This window comes from Salvia splendens, chromosome 7 (assembly GCF_004379255.2).
Source record: "Salvia splendens isolate huo1 chromosome 7, SspV2, whole genome shotgun sequence".
NCBI lineage: Eukaryota > Viridiplantae > Streptophyta > Magnoliopsida > Lamiales > Lamiaceae > Salvia > Salvia splendens.
In genome coordinates, this window is record NC_056038.1 from 32,934,231 (window position 1) to 32,956,987 (window position 22,757).

At 38.7% G+C, this 22,757-nt stretch overlaps 1 protein-coding gene across 1 annotated transcript; it reads right to left on the minus strand.

The window, feature by feature from the left end:
• Positions 1 to 4,173: 4,173 nt before the first annotated feature.
• LOC121810760 (protein IQ-DOMAIN 5-like) lies at positions 4,174 to 16,327 on the minus strand. The gene is made up of 8 exons (XM_042211497.1): positions 16,046 to 16,327; positions 15,212 to 15,324; positions 14,389 to 14,788; positions 10,088 to 10,230; positions 9,756 to 9,811; positions 5,093 to 5,261; positions 4,482 to 4,595; positions 4,174 to 4,404 (listed from the first exon to the last, which is right to left on the minus strand). The coding sequence occupies exons 2-8, from the start codon at positions 15,284 to 15,286 to the stop codon at positions 4,174 to 4,176; spliced, it is 1,188 nt and encodes a 395-aa protein (XP_042067431.1). The 5' UTR covers positions 15,287 to 15,324; positions 16,046 to 16,327.
• Positions 16,328 to 22,757: the final 6,430 nt, after the last annotated feature.

Here is a 22,757-nt window from a genome sequence, read left to right on the forward strand (position 1 = left end):
GTGAGCTTGTTATCATTTTAATTATTCAATCAATCAATATACTATTTTGGCCAAGTCCATATGTGATTCTTTGGATCCCAAATTCCCTACGCTACCTGCTGCCCGACAGAATCTCTCCGCGCACAGCCGGAACGTATATCTGATCTGTAGCCGTTGCCCGACGGGTTAGAACTCGCGCACAGCCGCATAGATTATCTCTCCGCCGACCCTCACGGGCGCCGGATTTATTTGTTTTGTTATTTTCTGCTTTATTGGATCGTTAGAGATTTAGATCCTTAACATGGTCCCCACTGGATAGGTCGACGCCGTACATTCTACCGAGCTCGCCGGATTTCTTAACGTCGCCGCCGGTGTAGGGAACGGCGCGTGAGCCCATTGTGGGCTGGCGCTCCTTGAGCTGCTGCTCAGGCCGGCCCGAGACCATCATCCCGTTACTCAGCTGGTGCGACCCGCTCCAGACGCTCATTTTTTCCTTGAGAGAGAGGAAATCAAAGTGAGAGAGATAGGAAAAAGGTTTTGTAGGTGTGGGTAGAGTGAGAGTGTAGTGCAGGTGGGAAGAGAAGGTAATGGAGGAGGCGAGGCCTGAAATTACCAAAGAGGGTCTACTGTCAACATGAAATGACCTTTTTCTCCTTGTCTCTCTGTTGAGAATAAGATGCTCCATTTCCGATGACTAATTTTTAACTTAATTTTTTTTTTCATCTGTAAATGCCCGTATTGTTAACAATGATTAATTTACTGATTATTGATTACGTGGCATCAAATTTAATTTTATATTGACAAGGCAACTCTTACTTAAATGAACCATTTATTTTGTATTTAAAAAGCTAGCGCTTTGTTAAATGATGAATAGATGATGGAAACCTTAACAATAAATCTCAACTGATGCATAAATTGGAGGAGATAATGACTAATTCATGAAATTAAAATAGAAATATATTTGAAATAGAAAATGACATTTATATATAGGTAAGCATCATAAGTTGATAGTAGTACTAATTTTGAATTGATGATGTTTCCGTACACAATATAATGATTTGAAATACTACCAAATTAATGAAAGACCAGTAAAAAGCTTGGCTGTGATGGATCATGGATGAGTTGTTAATCGACTTTCTCAAATCTCACTACCCAAAACGGAAATAAAGAAATGTACTAGTATGATTTATGGAGTGTATTGATAAAGTATGAGATTAGTAAATCAACGACTGTTATTTAATAAGCTGAATAAACAAAGTTTAATGTGCGAATGCAATTCTTTATGGAATTTGATGTGTAGCGTTATAAGTGTCGGTAGCAATAAGGTTTGGGGTGTACGTGGGTTCCATACGAAAATGATATTCCCAAACATTAGATTTTCTGACCTTTTATTCTTCCCAAAGGAAAAATAAATACTTAAAAATAATTAAATATTCATATTCTGACGACAAAAAAATATGCTAATATAGAAGATTAGTTAAGATCCATGAATAAAATGGCCATCTCAAATGCGGGATTGTGGAGGGACCTATGTAACTTGTCCAGCCTTGCTCTTCCATAAAACATTCCCCCAATTTAATATGCGGATTCGAGTTCTCCATCAAATTGACTAAATTAAATATTGATGTTTTATTCATTTTCTTGTTTTTATTTAAATTCTACTCCATGTAATAGGTTATTCAGGTATATTATTTGATAGATAATAAATGTCAAAATAAATAAGTTATGTAGTTAACTCCGAAAAAAACTACTTCCTCCATCCCAAGATAATGATGCGTTTCTTTTTTGCACATTTTTTGAGATTGAGAAAATGATACTCCAGTATAAAATAGTTAGAGTGGACAAAGAGTAATACTACCAAGATAATGATGCGTTTCTTTACATGTGAGTTGTTCAATGCATATACCATAAAATAATAATATAAAATAAAAGCTCATACCTAGTTTTTATTAAAGCATGCAATAATACTACCAAAATATATGAAAATAGTTTAGTGGGTTATATTATTTGCCAATGTTTTACAATTATGTACCTATTCGATATAAATTTGTCTTTTGATAACCTTTTTCAGTGGAATTTTCTATTCACCAAATTGAGTCCAATGGATGTCGCAGCCCAGCTAGGCCCGATTTTACATATGGTAGCCATTAAACCTCATTAATAAATCATGTTGGTCAGCCCGATTTATCATACGCCCTCCGTCCAAAAAAAAATAGAGCAAAATTACCATTTTTGGCCGTCCACAAAAAATAGAGCACATTCATTTATGAAATGTTTTCAACAAATAATAACCCTACACATCATTCCACTAACACTACTTCTCACTTACTTTTTTTTCTCCTTCTCACTTACTTTTTCTCATTCTCTCTTATTTTACCAATTCTACATTAAAACTCGTGCCATACACAAATTGCTATATTTTTTGTGGACAGAGGGAATATTATTTTTCAATAAACTTTGAATTTATTGTTTCTTTTGATTTTGACGGACTCATAATTGTGTAGGCCCAAATAATGATATGGGCCCAAACAAATCCTTTTACTGCCTGCTAATCTAGGATTTATTACTGCATAAAATTGGAGCTTGGTTGATTTTCAATTTCAAAACAAGATTGGTTAGAATCTTTCCGGCCAAATCTCACAGGTTTATATCCAAAACTATGAATTCCTCGCCTTTACACCAACTCATTCAACTACATAACATTTTCAGATTATTTATACAATTTTCTTTTCCTAACATTCTAAAATATTACCGTCATTAGTTAATAAGTAGTAGTAGTACTTTTCTATTTTTGTCCATTCACAATAATTAGCTTCTTTTTCATTTTTTGGTAAATTTTTCTTTATACTTTAAAAGTCCACCCATTTATGTGGATGTTGTTGCTCTCCATCGAGAGAGGATGGATCATGGATGTGGACAGAGACAATTACGAAATATTAAAAATTTATCATTCAATTTTTTAGCATCAATTATCTCTTTATATTTATAATTATTTGATTTATTATACTAGGAAAAGTACAAAACAAAAAGTAACGTCTCATTATATCTCACTTATTATCCTAGTGAGGCCTAGCCACATCACAACTTCATACAAATATGCACAGTGACTTATATTTTACATTTTATTTATTTCCTAGTTATAATAATGAGGCCTTTATATAGGCAAAGGTAAATCCTAAACTTATGGAAAATAAAAGAAGAAAAATTATTAAAAGAAAAATAAGCAAAAAATGAAAACCTAATTAGTAGAAGGAAAACTAAACAGATCAGAAAAATCAAACTAAACATGCATTCTTAGAATGCGTATTTCAAATACGCATTCTTAGAATGCGTGTCTAACGTGAATAAAATTGGTGCAGAACATAACAGAATCGCAGACGCCGCTTCACTCCACTATCTTCTGGACTCCGCTGCTTCTTCGCCGCCGCTGCCGGTCCCGTCGACCTGCCGCCGCCGGTCCCGTCGACCTGCCCAGAATCACCCATTTTCCAGAATCACCTATTTATAGAATTTAGCGCTGTAAAGAGAGTATTTCCTGCAGGCCGAGCTCGGATTATTAGAAATGAGCCACTCACCCCTTAAAAGGCCTTATAAGGGGGAGGGTTATCCACACTTATATAGAGAAGCTAGGATCATCACCAAGTCGATGTGGGACAGAATTTAGAGAATTTAACATGCCCCCTCACGTGTGGGCCGGAATGACACATCGGACTTCCATCACGTGGGTAAGCAAGAGAAGAGATAAAGAGATAAACTCCATCATCGACTTGGGCCCTGCTCTGATACCATACTAGAAATGAGCCACTCACCCCTTAAAAGGCCTTATAAGGGGGAGGGTTATCCACACTTATATAGAGAAGCTAGGATCATCACCAAGTCGATGTGAGACAGAATTTAGAGAATTTAACACAGATCAAATCCTCTTTATGCTTCAGTTTTTTTCCTTTTAACAAACTCAGTTGCAAATGCACAACCCACACTTAGCAAGTCAAACCGTAAACACAACTCGATTTTCTCGTTGATCTGAAATCATTTGCATTTGCTAACTTCTCCTGCAACACTTCAGAATGAAGCAACTGGAGTTGAGAGCTTTCCTTTTCATTCTTCTTTTCCTTCTCTTCACTCTTCACGCTCACGTTTTTAACAGCAGCTGCGTCGTAAGACAGTTTGTGTGCATTTCTGGCAGCCTTCCCACTAGGAGAGATCAATTTGGCGGGAAATGGTTTTCTTAACTGCCTTTCCGTTAGGAGAGATCAGTTTTGGGGGCTGGGAGGTCAGCTGTGTTTTATGGGGGCTGTTAAGCACTTCAACTCGCCTTTCCCAAGGCCGAGCAGCTATCCAACGATCCATCCAGCTCCAGCCCCAGTTTTCTTTGCTGAGTTCTTTATTGCCTGACCCGAAACTTGGGATTGTGTTGGCCCTCCACTGCATGCGTTTGTTGCTCGCTATATCTTGGTTTGAGAAATGAAAAAGAAGCCCGTAGATACTAGAACTCGACAAACCTGATGAGTAAAGGCATATGCCAGATCTCGCTCCCTTTTCACTGCTGCCTCTTCTCTATGATGTATTTTTTCAAGAGCTTCACTCACTGTTTCAGAACCACCATTCCACTCCACCTGTCACACATTTCAGTTACGGATAACATCATGTGGTGTGCATGTAGTTTCAAGCGACAAAATACTGAGGCACATTATTCTATATCTAAAAGAACCACCTTTAAAATCAGAAATCAAGATATATCAGGGGAGATACAAGGCTTCCTATGCACGAATCCTACCACTGATGCATGTAAAGAAACGACATTGATGCATCCTTCGTTTTTTCTCTTCCCTAGTAATAACACACTGTCCTGGGTCCCTAACTTAGTTACGTTTTTCCCCACAAGGAAATGGAATGAAACAAAGAGCGAATATTTCATTTAGTGCATCATTTAATTCTTTTTAAGTTTTTCCGCGTTTTTAGCCGTAATGTAGAGACATAAAGAGAAATCTTGGCATATTTCCATATTTCTTATTATCTTAATTGATGGTCTAACTCACATTCGGTTTAAAGCCTTCGACCAAATAACTACGTAAAAACCCCATCAACTATTCCATAGAGACTGTCGTATTACCTCAAAGTCATGAAGCTTTGCTTCTAGCTTCAACTGATTCTCCAGCTTCTTCTGCTTAAGCCGGCCTTCCATAACAATATTAGCATGACGTGCTCTGATCTTGGCCTGCGTCTTGGTCCACGAGTGCAGGTGACTCAATGTAGCCGAGGCTTGATTCTTAATGGAATCACTGTAGAATTGAGTAATTTTATTGCTTGAATAATCATAATAGTATAGTACAAGATATATAGGCTAAACTATGACTATACACGGTAAGATTTTCTCCCAATTAAATCTCGCTAATTATGCGGTAAAGATATTCTGCAATCTTCTTCATTCAATGCGTAATATTCTCCTTTGATTTTGTAGATGCTCCGGATCTCTTTCCAACACTCCCCCTCAAGTTAAGTGACGGGATCTCCAAAACTTAACTTGCCCAGTACCTCTTGGAAATTCTTCGCAGAGACGGCCTTAGTCAAGATGTCAGCCAACTGGTCTTCAGATTTCACATACGGGATCTCCACTATCTTTTCTTCAAGGTTTTCTTTAATGAAGTGTCGATCAATTTCGACGTGCTTCGTTCTGTCATGCTGCACTGGATTCTCTGAAATGTTGATTGCAGCTTTGTTGTCGCACAGCAGTTTGCAAGTCTTCGTTGGTTCCAAATCCAATTCTCTCATTAATCTTCTAAGCCATAGTATCTCGGTTAGCCCACTTCGAATACCTCTGAATTCAGCCTCGGCACTTGAGAGTGCCACTACCTTTTGCTTTTTGCTTCTCCAAGTTACCAAGTTCCCACCAACAAAGGTGAAGTATCCTCCTGTGGAACGTCTGTCCATCACGTTCCCTGCCCAGTCTGCATTAGTATATCCGTGAATGTTCAGGTGACCATTCCTCCGAAATAGCACTCCATGTCCAGCTGTTCCTTTCAAGTATCGTACCACCCTAAGTGCTGCCTCCCAATGTTCTTCTTGAGGATTGTGCATGAATTGACTGAGGACTCCTACAGCATAGGCAATGTCTGGTCTCGTATGGGATAAGTAGATTAGTTTCCCAACGAGTCTCTGGTATCTTCCCCGATCCGTAGAGCTTGCACCTTTTGTGATTTGGAGCCCATGATTCTGAACTATAGGAGTGTCTGCAGGCCTACAGTCCAGCATTCCTATCTCTGCCAGGAGGTCCAGTATATACTTGCGTTGGCTAATGAAAATCCCTTTTCCAGACCTAAGTACTTCGATCCCGAGAAAGTACTTGAGGTCACCCAGATTCTTCATTTCAAATTCCGCTGCCAGATGCCCCTTTAGTCGCTCTATCTCGGCGTAATTGTCTCCTGTGATAATCATATCATCTACATAAATTATCAAGCAAGTAATTTTCTCACCTTCTCGTTTGATGAAGAGGGTGTGATCGGAGCTACTCTGTTGATATCCATACTTTTTCATCACTTCTGTGAATCTGCCGAACCAAGCTCTCGGAGATTGTTTTAACCCGTACAGGGTCTTTTTCAACTTACATACCTTCTCTCGCCCGAACTCTTCTGAAAAACCTGGTGGGGCTTCCATATAAATCGGGTCTTTCAATTCTCCATGAAGAAAAGCGTTAGTGACATCATACTGATGGAGAGGCCAGTCTTTATTTGCCGCTATAGACAGAAGTACTCTTACAGTGTTCATCTTGGCAACTGGAGAGAATGTCTCAGAATAGTCGATACCTGGAGTCTGAGTGTATCCTTTCGCTACCAGTCGAGCTTTATACCGTTCAATACTCCCATCTGGTCTCCTCTTGATGGTGAAGACCCATCTGCACCCCACGGTATGCTTCCCTTCGGGGAGTGGACTGATCTCCCATGTGTGGTTTCTTTGCAAGGCTTTCATCTCAACAAGCATTGCTTCCTTCCAATGTTTGATCTTTATAGCTTCTTCAAATGTTCGAGGTATCTCCTCCTCGTACAATGCCGTCTGGAATGCCCTCGCCATTTTAGAGATGTTTGCGTCAGCAAAGCTTGCTATTGAGTATCTATTTCTCCTCCCTATCCTCTCCGGCGAATATCTCTTGGGAGGAACTCCCCTTGTACTGCGCGGCGGAAGTACATACTGTCCTGTGTCTTGATCAATAGTGGTATCTTCCTCTACATCGGGGGGGTTAGAAATAATAGTCGTATCCTCAGAAGGTGTGTCAGAAATTACCTCGGATTCCGGTTCGGTTGGATCAGAGGAACGCGGCGGAAGCGCTGAAGAGCTCATTTCTGTAGACAAATTCTGCTCATGAATGGTACCAACTTGCTCTGGTGGTCCCATATCAAAGTGACTTGGCACATGCCACCGAAGGGAGTCGCTTTCTTGGGTCTCCCCCTGTCTCTCACTCTCCCCCTGAGTCCCAAGGTGGTAAAAGAATTCTGTTTCGAGGAAGTTGCAATTCATGGTAGTGATCATTTTCCTAGTTTTAGGGTCATAGCAACGATAACCCTTCTGAGTAATCCCGTACCCCATAAATACACACTTAATTGCACACGGAGAAAATTTGGTTCTTTCTTGTTTTGGGATGTGAACGTAGACGGTGCAACCGAAAATTTTTGGTGGAAGGGATAAGGCTGCAGGTATTTGGGTTAAGGTAGCTAGATGATCCAAGGGTGTTTTCCGATTTAGTGTTTTCGTGGGTAGGCGGTTAAGAAGGTATACTGACGTAGCAACTGCTTCAGGCCAAAAAATTGGTGGGACTTTGGAATCAAAGAGGAGTGCTCTAGTCATTTCAAGGATGATCCTATTTTTCCTTTCCGCTACCCCGTTTTGTTCTGGTGTGTGAGGACATGAAGTTTGGTGGACCAACCCGTTATCTCTAAAGAACTGAGACATAGAATTGTTAACAAATTCCCCCCCGTTATCTGACCGTAGGATCCTAATGTTTGTTTGGAATTGAGTTTGGATCATTTTATAAAACATAGTAAAATTTTCAACAACTTCTGACTTATGTTTCATAAAATATACCCATGTAGCCCTACTGCAATCATCAACAAATATCACAAAGTATTTAAATCCGGAACCAATAGGTGCCGGACCCCACACATCAGAATGTATTAAAGAGAAAGCAGTGTCAACACGTGTATCATTGGGTTTAAAAGAGTTACGGTGGCTCTTGGCCAGAACACACGATTCACAAGAAAAATCTTTGGGAACAAAAAGTTTGGGAAATAAAGATTTCAGATACCCCGGAGAAGTATGACCCATTCTTCGGTGCCAGAGCCAAGTCTCCTGATTGGTGGGTCCGTGAGCAAGCATCGCCGTACCATCGTGTCGAGCGATCTCATCTAAAAAATAGAGTCCGCGGCGTTCAGTGCCACGTCCAATAATCTTCCCCGTCCGGATATCCTGTAAGAGACAAAAGTTTGGTTGCATCAGCAGGGTACAGTTCAATTCCTTAGTCACATGACTAATGGACATCAATTTCTGAGATAAGTTCGGCACATATAGACAATTCGTAATCTGCACATTCGGGAATATCTCTATAGTCCCTGCCCCCTCAACTGGAGTCAACCCCCCATTGGCTGTTTGAATGTGTGATCTATGGGTTTCATAAAATTTCACAAAATCCCTTTTATCAAAGGTCATGGTATCAGTGGCACCACAGTCAAAAATCCATCCGGTATCATCAAGTCCATCACAATCTCGGGTTTCAAAAGCATATGACAAATTTTCTAGGGGAGCAAATGAATTTTTACACATAATGGGGTCAAAATCGAGGATTCTCCTAGTCTGGGGGTTAAAATTAAAGGCTTTCTTAGTATGGGGTTCAATTTCATGAACAGGCAAAATCGGGGGTCTAAATTGCAATTTTGGAAATAAATGGGGATCTAATTGCAAGGGTTTAGATTTAGGGCTAGGGTTAATTTCCCCCAACCCTTTACCTCCTTCCCCCACGCCACTTTCCATTTTCAGCGAGGCCACCATTGCCTCGGCCGTTCTTCCTCCGCCACTGTCACCGCGTCGCCCTCCGCCGGTCTGGAGACCACCGGCTTCAGGCTCTAGCTCCTGGGTTTGCGCCGTTTCTCGGCTTCCATCCACCCCTGCTCCGTCGCGATTTCGTCCCCCATCTGTCCCGATCGTCACTTTTGCCTTTGCCGCCTTCTCCTCCTCCCACCAATCGGGATATCCGATTAATTGGAAGCAGGTATCCTTCGTGTGTTTGTGCATTCCACAGTGGGAGCACCAAAGCTTTGATTTGTCCGGTTTGGGGTTTCCCCGGTGGATGGTGTTTGACGCGGTGGCGGCGGTTGGCTGCGGTGTTGGGGTTGTGGCTGGCGGTGTTCTCTGGCGACGGTAACGTTCTTGCTTGATTTGATCTTCTCGGCAATTGGTTCAACTCCATCCTTAATCTCATCGGTCATATTGGTTGTGGTTGGTTTCTCGCCGTTTCGGTCGAGAATTGTGTATTTTTGGGGCTATGATGATCTTTTCCTGAGCCAAACCTGCTCGGATGCCATGTAGAATTGAGTAATTTTATTGCTTGAATAATCATAATAGTATAGTACAAGATATATAGGCTAAACTATGACTATACACGGTAAGATTTTCTCCCAATTAAATCTCGCTAATTATGCGGTAAAGATATTCTGCAATCTTCTTCATTCAATGCGTAATATTGTCCTTTGATTTTGTAGATGCTCCGGATCTCTTTCCAACAATCACACTGCACCAGCTTCTGTAACCTTACAGTTCCTCTCATTTGACGAAGACTTTTCCGTGCCTGAAGCAGGAGAAGAAAATATAGTCAAATGATAGAGTTGAGAAAAAAATTTGCTAGACTGACAAATGACATTAGTCAGGGAATCCATGCGTCTATAATAAGCAGACACTCAGCATATCATTTTACTACAAAAAATTATTGTGCACATAAAATGGCGAATATTATCACAACGATCGTTCATGCTATAAATTAGCACAAGCACAGTTACTAGGTAAGACAAAATAAAATATGAACCATGTACTAAAACGATAGCGATTGGGAGCAGGGATAACATACAGCATGTGCACAGTATGCAGTCTGAATCTTTCTAGCAGCAACATATTCTCTGGAGAGACCAACACTGCCCTGATTGTCGAGACAAGCACCACTGGCTACTGCTATACACCCTTTGAGAGAGCAGAGATCCTCTTTGCAGCCATCTATGTGTTCAAGGGATGAATAACTCTACTCAACAATATGGAAAAAGCTAACAATATCAGAAATCGCATCCTATCTTGCGTAAAATACCTTGTTTAAATGTATTCAATCGGGCAACTAAAAAAAACTGCATGTATAAACTTTCACCAAGAAGAATGGACCATATAATCTTCAGATATCTTGAACTTGAATATTCAGATAACATGTTGGTGGTCGTGCGGAGGTGATGAACGTAGTGTTGCAGAAAAGATAAACGACACAAGAAATTTACGTGGTTCGGTGTTACCACCTACGTCCACGGAGGAAGCTGATCACAATTTTATTCAAGTACCAAAGAGAAACTACAAGAACACTCAAGCTCTCACTCAAGAAAACCGATTACAACACTCACAGTTGGTAATCCTCACTCAATCTTGATGATGCCTCACTTAGAAAGTGCTCTCTCCCTATCGCTTTTGTGTTGATGAATTAATGATTATGAAGCAAGCGGTTATCGCCTCATATACACACTCGGTTGAAGCTGCCGCCTTCAACCGTTTTAACCGCTTTTCAAAATCTTCTTATTTGGAAATGAGTCCTCCTAACTTTCACTTATCATAAGTTCCACCCATCCACAAATCTCCACCTTGGAGCTTATGAACCAAACTCTGATCAACTCCCTCTACTCCCACCTTCTCAGCACTGAACCAGATTGATCAACTCCAAGCAATGCTTCAGCTTGGAGCTGGGTATTGACTTTGTGAGCATATCTGCTGCATTCTCCTCTGTAGAAACTTTGGTAACCTCAACCGCGCCTTCTGATCAACCCCAAAATCAGCTAGAATCCCCTTGAGCCAGAAGCTCTCTTTAACTGCTTCTGCCAAGGCAATATACTCAGCCGCAGTGGTGGATAAAGCTACCACACACGGTAAGACTTCCAACTCACCACACTTCCATAAAGACAGAAAACATAACCAGATTGAGATTTCCTTGTATCCACACTCACTGCATAATCAGAATCACATAAACCAATCAATGCTCTCCTGATCCTTTGCAGCTTCAAAAACAATACCATAGTCAGTGGTTCCCTTCATGTATCTCAAAATCCATTTCAAAGCATGCCAATGCTCCAAACCTGGATCTGACATGAACCTACTAGCCACACTGATTGAATGACTTAAGTCAGGCCTAGTACACACCATAGTGTACATTATACTTCCAACAATGTTGGCATAGGGAATTTTATTCATCTCCTTCCTTTCTGAATCTGATTTTGGGCACTGCTCTTTGCTCAGTTTAAACTGTTGTGCCAGAGGGATAGTGACAGCCTTTGAGGAATCCATCTGGAACCTCTTCAAGACTTTCTTGACATAGTCTGATTGTGTGAGCCAAAGCTTTCCTTCTTCTCTTGCCCTCACTATATCCATCCCTAAAATGCGCCTTGCTTGTCCCAAATCCTTCATCTCAAACTCAGATTCCAACTATTTCTTTACTGACTCCACCTCAGCTTCAGTCTCAGCCGCCACTAACATATCATCTACATACAGTAGCAAGTATGCCACAACTGCTCCTTGCCTCTTCTTTATGAAAACACAACTATCATATAAAGATCTCTCAAAACCAATTTTCTGCATGTATTCTCCAAATCTCATGTACCACTGCCTTGAACTTTGCTTCAAGCCATAGAGAGATTTCTTGAGCAAGCAAACCTTATCTTCATTTCTAGGCTTTATAAAGCCCTCAGGTTGCTCCATGTATATTGTTTCTTCTAAATCTCCATGCAAAAATGCAGTTTTGACATCCAATTGATGAAGCTCCCAGTTCTTCTCCACAATAATGGCCAGAAGTATTCTTATGGAACTATGCTTCACCACATGAGAAAATACTTCATTATAATCAATTCCCTCCCTTTGTGTATAGCTCTTTGCCACTAATCTAGCCTTATATCTGACTTTACTGTTCTGGAAGGCTTCAATCTTTTTCTTGAAAATCCATTTGCACCTAACAACTTTCTGATGCAGTGGCCTTAATACCAAAATCCAAGTCTTGTTCTTATAGAGTGAATCAATCTCTTCTTGCATAGCTCTCATCCATTTATCCTTTTCATGACTTCTTACAGCATCCTTATATATGGATGGCTCATGGTACTCAATCTCCTCTGCCACACACAATGCATAATACATCATGTCATAATCACTGAATCTGGATGGGAGCTTAATTTGCCTTTTTGACTTGGCCCTGAGTGGGGAGGCTCCTTAGCTGATGTGCTCTGATGTTGTATTGGAGGCTCATTTGTGTCAATATTTGGACCCTGAGGAAGATCATTATCCTCCGAACCTGATCCCTCATCAGAAAGCTCCACCTTAGCTTTCTTACTGACAAAAGGCATCTCATCCTCCTTGAACACCACATCTCTACTAACAACAACCTTTGATTTCCCAGGCTCAGTGGACCACACCTGTATCCCTTCACTCCCTTTTGATAGCCAATCATCACACACTTGATTGCCCTTGGCTCAAGTTTGCTTTGTCTGATATGGGCATATGCTCTACATCCAAAAGCCCTCAGCCTTGAATAATCTCCTACAAATCCATACCATTTTTCATCAGGGGTGCAAAAGTTCAATGCAGATGATGGAGACTTGTTTATAAGAACAGCAACATTGATGCTGCTTCAGCCCAGAAACTTTTTGCCATTCCTGATGTGAAAAGCATGCATCTTACCCTTCTAAAACTATTCTATTTGCCCTCTCAGCAACTCCATTCTGTTGTGGATTATTGGGAACCGTTCTATGCCTTTTGATTCCCCTATCCTTGCAATACTGATCAAATTCTGCAGACAAGAACTCTAGCCCTTTATCTGTCCGGAGGCATCTTAGGGTCTTACCCTTCTCCACCTCAACCTCCTTGCACCATTCTTGAAATTTCTTAAAGGCCTCTGACTTTTCCCTCATCACATATATCCATAATTTTCTTGAAAAATCATCAATAATTGAGAGAAAATACCTGCCTCCACCAATGCTTTGAACTGGAGAGCTGGACTCAGACATCACTATGGTCATAATCCATTGGTGATCCAGAATTGTGCTTAGCTGCTTTGTAGGCTAACTTCTTGTTCCTCAGTATCCACTTTGATGATTCCCTTTTTGGCTAGCTCCTTAAGGCCAGATTCTGCTAAATGTCCTAGCCTTAGGTGCCAAGACTTGAGACTGAGTTTCTCTGACAGATTCACCTCACTCACAATCACCTTTGCTTCAATATAATAAAGGCTATTTATCCTCTTTGCTTTCATAACAACTTTATCATTCTTGATGACCTTCATATAACCATCTGATGAAGAGAAACTCATCCCCTTTCTTTCCAGCATGCCAAGTGATATCAGGTTTCTCTTGATGGAGGGAATATACCTTACTTCTGAGAGAATCTTGACTGATCCATCGCCCATGAGGAATCTGATCTTTCCCATCCCCTCAACTCTGCAGACATGGTTGTTCCCCAACATCACTGATCCACTTGAATCTTCTAAATCAGAGAGCCAAGCCTTCTTGGAGGTCATATGAAAGCTGCAGCCTGAGTCCATCACCCAAGTCCATCACCCAAGAACTAGAGATTTCTTTCTCTGTGATGTTCAGAGCTTCTGCCACCACAACTTCTTCAGTAACATCTGTTGTGTTGACACCTTTCTCTTCCTCTGCTTGCTTCCTTTTCCAGCCATAACAATCTTTCTTAAGGTGCCCTGGCTTCTTGCACCAGTGGCAACTCCTTGACTCCTTCTGATCCTCTTTCTTGCCTTTCTGCCCCTTTGGCTTCTTGAACCCGTTCTTCTTGGTCTGTCATTGGCACTGACATTCAGGCTCTCTGCAGTGAGGTCCACAAACTTGACACTATTTCTTTGAAACTCCTTAGACTTCAAGGATGACCGAACCTCTTCAAAGGATATGGAATTCTCTCTTCCAAACAACATCGCATCCTTGAGGTGCTCATAAGATTTAGGCAAAGCATTCAACAACATTATAGCCTTATCCTCATCCTCAATTTTGACATCAATATTCTCTAAATCATGAATGGACTTATTGAACTCCTCTAACTGTTCAGTCACCCCTTTACCCTCAACAAACATATAAGAGTAAAGCTTCTGTTTCATATACAACCTATTGGCTAAAGATTTAGTGCAGTAGATACCTTCAAGTTTGGACCATTTGCCTGCAGCGGTGGTTTCCTTCGAGACTTCCCTTAGGACTCGATCAAAGAGGCTCAAGATCAGTGTGCTATACGCCTTCTCTGCCACCTCCTTCTTTGCAACGAGCTTCTCATCAGTTTTCTCATCGCCCTCCTCTTCTTTTGCAGGCTTGTCTTCTGCAATTAGGGCATCTGCTAACCCTTGCTGGATCAAGATTGCTCGCATCTTGATTCTCCATAACCCAAAGTCATTCGCACCAGTGAATTTCTCAAGATTGAACCTAGCGGCTGCCATGGTTCCCACAGACGGCGCCAATTTGTTGGTGGTCGTGCGGAGGTGATGAACGTAGTGTTGCAGAAAAGATAAACGACACAAGAAATTTACGTGGTTCAGTGTTACCACCTACGTCCACGGAGGAAGCTGATCACAATTTTATTCAAGTACCAAAGAGAAACTACAAGAACACTCAAGCTCTCACTCAAGAAAACCGATTACAACACTCATAGTTGGTAATCCTCACTCAATCTTGATGATGCCTCACTTAGAAAGTGCTCTCTCTCTATCGCTTTTGTGTTGATGAATTAATGATTATGAAGCAAGCGGTTATCGCCTCATATACACACTCGGTTGAAGCTGCCGCCTTCAACCGTTTTAACCGCTTTTCAAAATCTTTTCTTATTTGCAAATGAGTCCTCCGAACTTTCACTTATCATAAGTTTCACCCATCCACATAACATGTCATGATGTTGCCACTCCCAAAACATGGGAGGAAACTAAAACAAAGAAAACCATAGATAACCAAAGATTTGGATTAGAGCTTCAAACCTTGACTTTCCCGGATTTCCCACCCTTCACCTTCTTTTTGCCGATTATATTCTTAAACCAAACTCCTGAACCCATGCTCAATGCTCAAAGCCTCGAACTGGTACTGCAATACCCTATAGAAATCATAGATAACATCAATTACACACAGAATATGAAAAGGCTTCAGTGCACTTGCTCACTAGTCCAATTATATGCTTATAAAACAAGATGTTGGTATCATATGAAATTATATTGCTTCATTTCTCAAGAATTCTCAGTATTTCATCTAGTCCACTCAAAAACCATCAACCAGAAAGGATGAACTAGAAACTTCTTCAATAAAGAAGAAAGCTTGTGTTCCATCTCATAGATGGAGTTACAGTGTGTACTTCCATATGTGAATAAAACTGATACTATTAATTTGTACTATCTCAGTTAAGAACCAAAGAGTGTTCTAAAATAAAGGCTAATCATCACAGGGAACATTAAACCTTGCATAAAAGCAAATCATGGGAAAGAAAAGAAGCTGATATTAAGTGGATCGGAGAAGGGACATCCAGTTCTAAAAAATGAAACTGGAATTTCAAAGATCCAGAATAAGATCAAGGAAATCAGATTCAATCTAGTATGAAAGAATTGTTTGTTTCAATCTAACAGTCCACTGAAACCAAATGCAATACTATAAAACTGATTGGGATCCATTCAAGAATCACAAAAAAAAACACATGTTTCTATCAGTAATAGTTAAAAAAAGAAATTTAAATTAAAAGAGAGGCACATTTTGCTTGCAGACACAACAAAAAAACATTCTAGAAAGGAACAAAACAACATGGGCAATTGAAGAAGCAGACATACCAAAGAAGTGGCCTCCTCCTTTTGGGCAAAAGGGTTTCTATCAGAGCTAACAAAATAACCAAGAAAATACTAAGCAGTGATGGAGATTGGAGTGGGAGAGACAAGTATGAGTGAAACTAAAGAAATACAAAGGCTTATATGTACAGTACAGACTTGAAGTAGAAGGTTGAGAGGGAAAGAGAGAGCACATAAAGTGGGTAGCTTTGCCATGGCCCAGCGCCTGCTGACCTCAGAAACAGACAGACTTGAAACAATCAGTCTAAAAACGTAGCAACAATAAGAAATGTCGCTTTAGATCCCAATTATTTGAATAAAATTACATGTATTTCTCCAATCAAGAGTGCTTAACCGACACCCCAAAATCCGAATCTGCATAATATTCCATTTAAATATATTGTTAGAGCGACAGCCTACTAACCAATTTTTTATATTTTTGTCAAAATACAGCAACTCGACTCCCAAATTCTTGATTTAATTTGTTTTAATTAAGTTGTAAATCCATATCCAGAAACTAAAAAATTAATAATCTTCAACGTCATTACAATTTTAAGCAATCAACTATAATATGTCAAACGTCACAACAATTTCATGACTGAGTCTGAGTCTGAGAGGATAAACGTAATTACTCATATGAAAATGTATATTATGCAAAACAGTAAATACTCGCCATGACACAATCCTTACTCTAGCGATGTGAATTATTGCAAAATTAATATTGATGACTTAATTGTTTACAAAAATTATGAAAATATGTAACTTTTTATTTACTTCACAACTTTAATTTAGGTAATTTCGAACTATAAAAATTTTATGATTTATTATTCTTATTAAAAAAATAAAAGGATAATTTGTATAAGCAATAAATTAAAATACCTTCAAAAAGCGAGTTGTACAAAAGTTTAATAGAGATAGTATCACCAACCAATAAGATACAGTTTAATCGACAAGTTTAATAATAAAGTACTTGAGAAATGGGAATATATAACTCCAACATATCCGTTTAAAAATTATTTAAAACAAATCAACTGAAATGGGCATCTCTGTTTGGTGAGAGCAATGATTTATGGATGAGCATTACTTAAGTTTACGTGTTTGGGCAGTAAACTGGCATTGGCAACTGGCATATTATTATGGTAGTATTAAATTAAATGTCATACTTTGAATAATTAACTCATTTTTCAGAGGTATAATTAACGCATAAGTACTTTAGTTTTCTTCACAAAAAATTTAATATGTAGTCTGAGCTATTAGGTTGATCAGAATGCATGTCACGTAGTTGTGTATAGAAACTTACTAGTTTTGTTACAGCTGGAACACCAATCTTGTTGATACTTCTTTTCTGTACTTTAAGAAAGTGGATCATTTCAATTTTAAAACAAATTAGATGAATGCTATGAAATGCAGTTTGACTTCTTCAATAAAATACTCTTAATTTAATATGAAACTAGTATTACACCCGTGCGATGCACAGATCAGTATTTTGAAAATATGGATCTTATGTTGAAACAACACTATTAAATGCATCATCACAACTAATATCATTATCATCACAAAACAATAAGAAAGACTCAACATTAGAAAAATGTTGAAGGGTAGAAACGTGAATACTTATTTTTCCACATTTACTTCCGAGACACCTAAATAGAATATGGACTTTATGTTGAAATAACATAATATTAAATGTATCATCACAACTAACATAATCATCATCGCAACTGATGTATAATTTTCGAGTTCTAAAATCAAGTGCAAGATCATACAAGTTTAATAAAATAAATATAATATTACAATGATACTGCAAGAATACATCATCGAATGTAGTACTTCGAGTGTCGATCCACAAGGAAAGTAAAGATTATTTAATAAAATAAATCTAATATTACAATGATACTGCAAGAATACATCATCAAATGTAGTACTTCGAGTGTCGATACACAAGGAGTAGTACACACATTTGATGAATTGATGAGTTCTTTGTTAGCCCATGAAAGCAGGGTGAGATAACCTTGTGAGAAGGTGGAAGAGAAGGCATTTCAAGCAAAAGGAGAGTCTTCTTGTAGAGAAAAGAATGAAAATTCTGGAGGCCGATATGGCAGAGGCGGATTTCGTGGTGGATTTCATGGCCGAGACCGTGGCAGTGGCAGAGGACGTGGACGCCATGATGACGAACGTCAAAACAAGTACAATTTTCATTGTCATTATTGCAAGAAGAATGTGCACAAAGAAGCTTTCTGTTGGATCAAGCAGAAACATGACCAAAAAGCAAATTTCATTGAGAAAGTGGAACAGGAAAACAATCTATTCATGGCACACACAAATTTAGTTGGTGATGCAAATGAAAGAGTGTGGTTCGTGGACAGTGGGTGCTCACATCATATGTCCGGGTCAAGGTCACTGTTCAAAGATCTTGATGAGAAGCAAAAGGGGGAAGTGCGTCTTGGAGATGATAAACAAGTCTCTATTGAAGGCCGAGGTACCGTGGCTATCAAAACTGTTCAAGGTGATGTCAAACTTATGCAAGATGTGCAATATGTGCCTAACTTAGCCCATAGTTTACTAAGTGTTGGTCAATTGATGGCTAGTGGATATTCTATTATGTTTGATAAAAAGACTTGTGCCATTGTTGATAAAAAGTCAGGTCATACAATATTTCTTTTACATATGACACAAAACAGAATGTTTCCTCTTGATGTGTCTAATGATGTTGGTAGTGCACTAGTGGCTAAAAGTGACAATGAAACTAGATTATGGCATTTTCGTTATGGGCATTTGAATGTGAATAGTCTAAGGGTCCTAAGTCAAAATGAGATGGTTGTTGGATTGCCAAAAATAGGAGAACGTGTCTTTTGCGAAGGGTGTGTGTATGGTAAACAATGTAGGCAGCCCTTCCCCTTCGGGAAGGCATGAAGAGCGTCACATATTTGAGTTAGTACATGCTGATTTATGTGGGCCAATGCAAACCGAATTTATTGGTGGAAGTCGATATTTTTTGCTATTTACTGATAATTACACTCGGATGAGTTGGGTATATTTCTTGAAATTAAAATCTGAGGCATTTGAACATTTCAGGAAATTTAAAGTGCTGGTGGAGAATCATGGTGACAGGAACTTGAAGGCTCTTCGCACTGATCGTGGTGGTGAGTTTCTAGGCCATGGATTCACAAGCTACTGTGAGGAACATGGCATACGCAGAGCTAACGGAACCCTACACGCCTCAACAAAACGACGTGGCTGAGCGAAAAAACAGAACGGTGGTTGAAATGGCAAGAAGTATGTTGCAATCTAAAGGGTTACCAAAGAAATTCTGGGGTCAAGCTGTTGCAACTGCAGTCTATTTGTTGAATATATCTCCAACAAGGGCAGTCATGAATCAGACTCCTTTTGAAGCATGGAGGGGTAAGAAGCCTCGAGTAAGACATTTGAAAGTCTTTGGTTGTGCAGCTTATGCTTTGGTTCCGTCTAACTTACGTCGTAAGCTTGATAGCAAATCTGGAAAATATATTTTCATTGGTTATTGTACTGAAACCAAAGCATACAAGTTATATAACCCGGTGAATGGCAAGGTCACTGTAGCAGCAACTTGTCATCATCTGATTCTACACCACCAGACAGCCCAACTCAAAACTCGAGCAATCATACATCACCTCACAACTCAGCAAGCAACAGTTCAGTAGGTAGCAGTTCAACGAGCAGCAATGCACTATCACCATCTGGTTCCTCCTCAGATGGAACACCTCCAAAGCATTTCCGTTCACTTCGAAATATTTACAGGACATGTAACTTCGCATTATATGTTGCTGATCCTATTTCTTTCGATGAAGCTGTAGAACACAAAATTTGGCAAGATGCAATGAAAGCTGAGTTGGAGGCCATTGAGAAGAACGAAACATGGCAGCTTGTTGAAAAACCAGCAAATAAGAATCTGATAGGGCTCAAGTGGGTGTTTCGCACAAAGTACAATTCTGATGGGAGTGTTCAAAAGCACAAAGCAAGGTTGGTTGTCAAGGGATACTCACAACAACATGGTGTAGATTATGAAGAGACCTTTTCACCCGTTGCTCGATTTGAAACAGTGAGAATGTTTCTTGCTGTGGCTGCTCAGTTACAACTACCTGTGTATCAATTCGATGTGAAATCTACATTTCTCAATGGTGAGTTAGAAGAGGAAGTTTATGTTTCACAACCTGAAGGTTATTCTATCCATGGCCAAGAAGACAAGGTTTACAAGCTGAGGAGATTACTTTATGGGCTGAAACAAGCCACACGTGCACGGTATAGCAGAATTGATTCTTTCTTTCGAGGAAGCGGATTCACAAGAAGTGATAATGAGCTCACTCTCTACTTCAAGAAGCAAGGTAACAAAGATTTCCTTGTTGTTTGTTTATATGTTGATGATATGATTTATATGGGTTCATCTCAATCATTGGTTGATGAGTTCAAGTCTAATATGATGAATGAGTTTGAGATGACAGACTTGGGTCTGTTAAGTTTTTTTCTTGGACTTGAGGTGAAGCAAAGCAAGGATGGAATCTTTGTGTGTCAAGAGAAGCATGCTACCGACCTATTGAAGAAATTTCACATGAGCAACTGTGAAATTGCAGAAACACCGATGAATGTTAACGAGAAGTTGCAGCGTGTTGATGGAACCGAACATGCTGATGGTACAATATACTGGAGTCTAGTTGGAGGACTTAACTACCTTACTCATACAAGGCCTGACATTGCTTTTTCTGTAAGTGTAGTGTCGAGATATATGCATAATCCAACCAAGTAGCATCTTGGTGCAGCTCGAAGAATACTTCGTTATGTTGCAGGTACTGTAAAATTTGGAATATGGTATGTGAGTTAGGAGTATGTGAGTTTGAATCAAAGGGGAGAGTTGAAAGTTGATTCAATTATTCTGTAAATATTTGATAAGTTAGGAGTTGGTTATTATCAAATTAGGATAATGTCAGTTTATGTCAGTTATGGATAGAAGTTATGAAAAGTAGTTATTCTTAGCATTATAAAAGTGTTGTTGTATATTACGTTTGTACAGATGTTTTTTTTATCAATAATAGAAACAAAGTTTCCAGCCTAATTCTTTACTTTGATATGCTTTTACCACAATAATTCATCATTCTTTTAAGACCAGGCCAGGCCATTGATGCAAAAAATTTGAATTTTCTTGATTTTAATTAAAAAGTTGGCGAAAGTGACTGCATTTCGTTCAAAACACTATAATGTTGGATACGATCAAAGCACACAACTTACTTATTCTGTTCTTGGTAAAATATGTCATTCTACGCCACAACATAGGGGAAACACCTCAAGACAAATGAAATTCTTATCACCTAACATGGCTTCTGCCTGGAGTTAAACATGGGTCATTCAATTTGATGTGCTGCGATACTATTCGAATCTTCATTATTAATATATGCAAATGGAGTACTATTATTGAACTATCGTAATTACCGAATACAACATACTCCCTCTGTCCACTTTAAATATTATTTTTTTAAAATGAGTGCAGAAAATGAAAGTGCCTTATTTTTCATGGACGGAGAGAGTATTTTGTTTTAAAAAATAGAACTAGAATTCACTATAAATTAAAATTAATTCAAATATAAAAAACTTGAATACCATAACCGTGCCATATATAAGCAAAAGTATCTTGAATCATATCATGATTAGTTTTGTAGAACTATATGGTATCTCAAACATCAAAACTCTTTAACTTAATTTGATATGGCTTAATTTTTCATAATTGAACTCGAAGCGCATATGCATACCTAAAAGCCCTTTAGTTTTAAAAATATACAAATAGTTATCATATTTAGCAAAGGCAAGCACTAAACTGGTCAAAGGGTATATAACCTCAGAATAAATTTATAATTTGTGAATTTTTTTTTTAAAAAAAATTCAATAATTCGGGTATACCCGATATCCGAAAATCCAAAATTCTCAATACCCCATCCCGATCCGAAACCCGATTTTTTGAGTTTCGGGTATCCAATTATCCGATATTTTCGGGTTCAAATATCGAGTATCCAATACCCGATATCCATTTTGACAGGCCTAGGAGAGAGAATAAATATGGGTAATTGTGTTGGCATTACTTAATGGTACCGGTAATCAAGAAAAAGGATGCGGGAGAGAGGGAAAATCAGGAAAGAGAGAAAATATTTGAATCTTTTGTACTCCATAAATGATACTATTACGCATTATTTGAATCTTTTGTACTCCATAAAATAACATATACTACTATACTTTATTACATGACATTACGACAGTTATGTAACTATTCTTCACAGTAAATTGTGACACAACGTTATATAAATTCCATAATACCTGAATATAGATTTAAATGTATCATACTATTATTAAATAAATTGATATTTCAAAATATCTAAAATTCAACTGATATATTTGTGTATGTATAGTACTACTCCATCTGTCTTACTAATTACGGGTACCTATATAGTACATTGTTGTATTATGACATCACTATATATTTACTATTTAATACTCCATTTGTCTCATTATAAGTGACCCATATTACTTTTATATGATTACAATTTTAATTATTGAATGAATTTTAAGAATTATTTTGAATTCAAATTAATTTATATCATAATTGTTCAATGGAACCTAAGATCAAATAAAATTACTTTTAAATCTTCAATTATTTTGAATTCAAATTAATGTAGATCTCAATTATTCAATTGGCTTA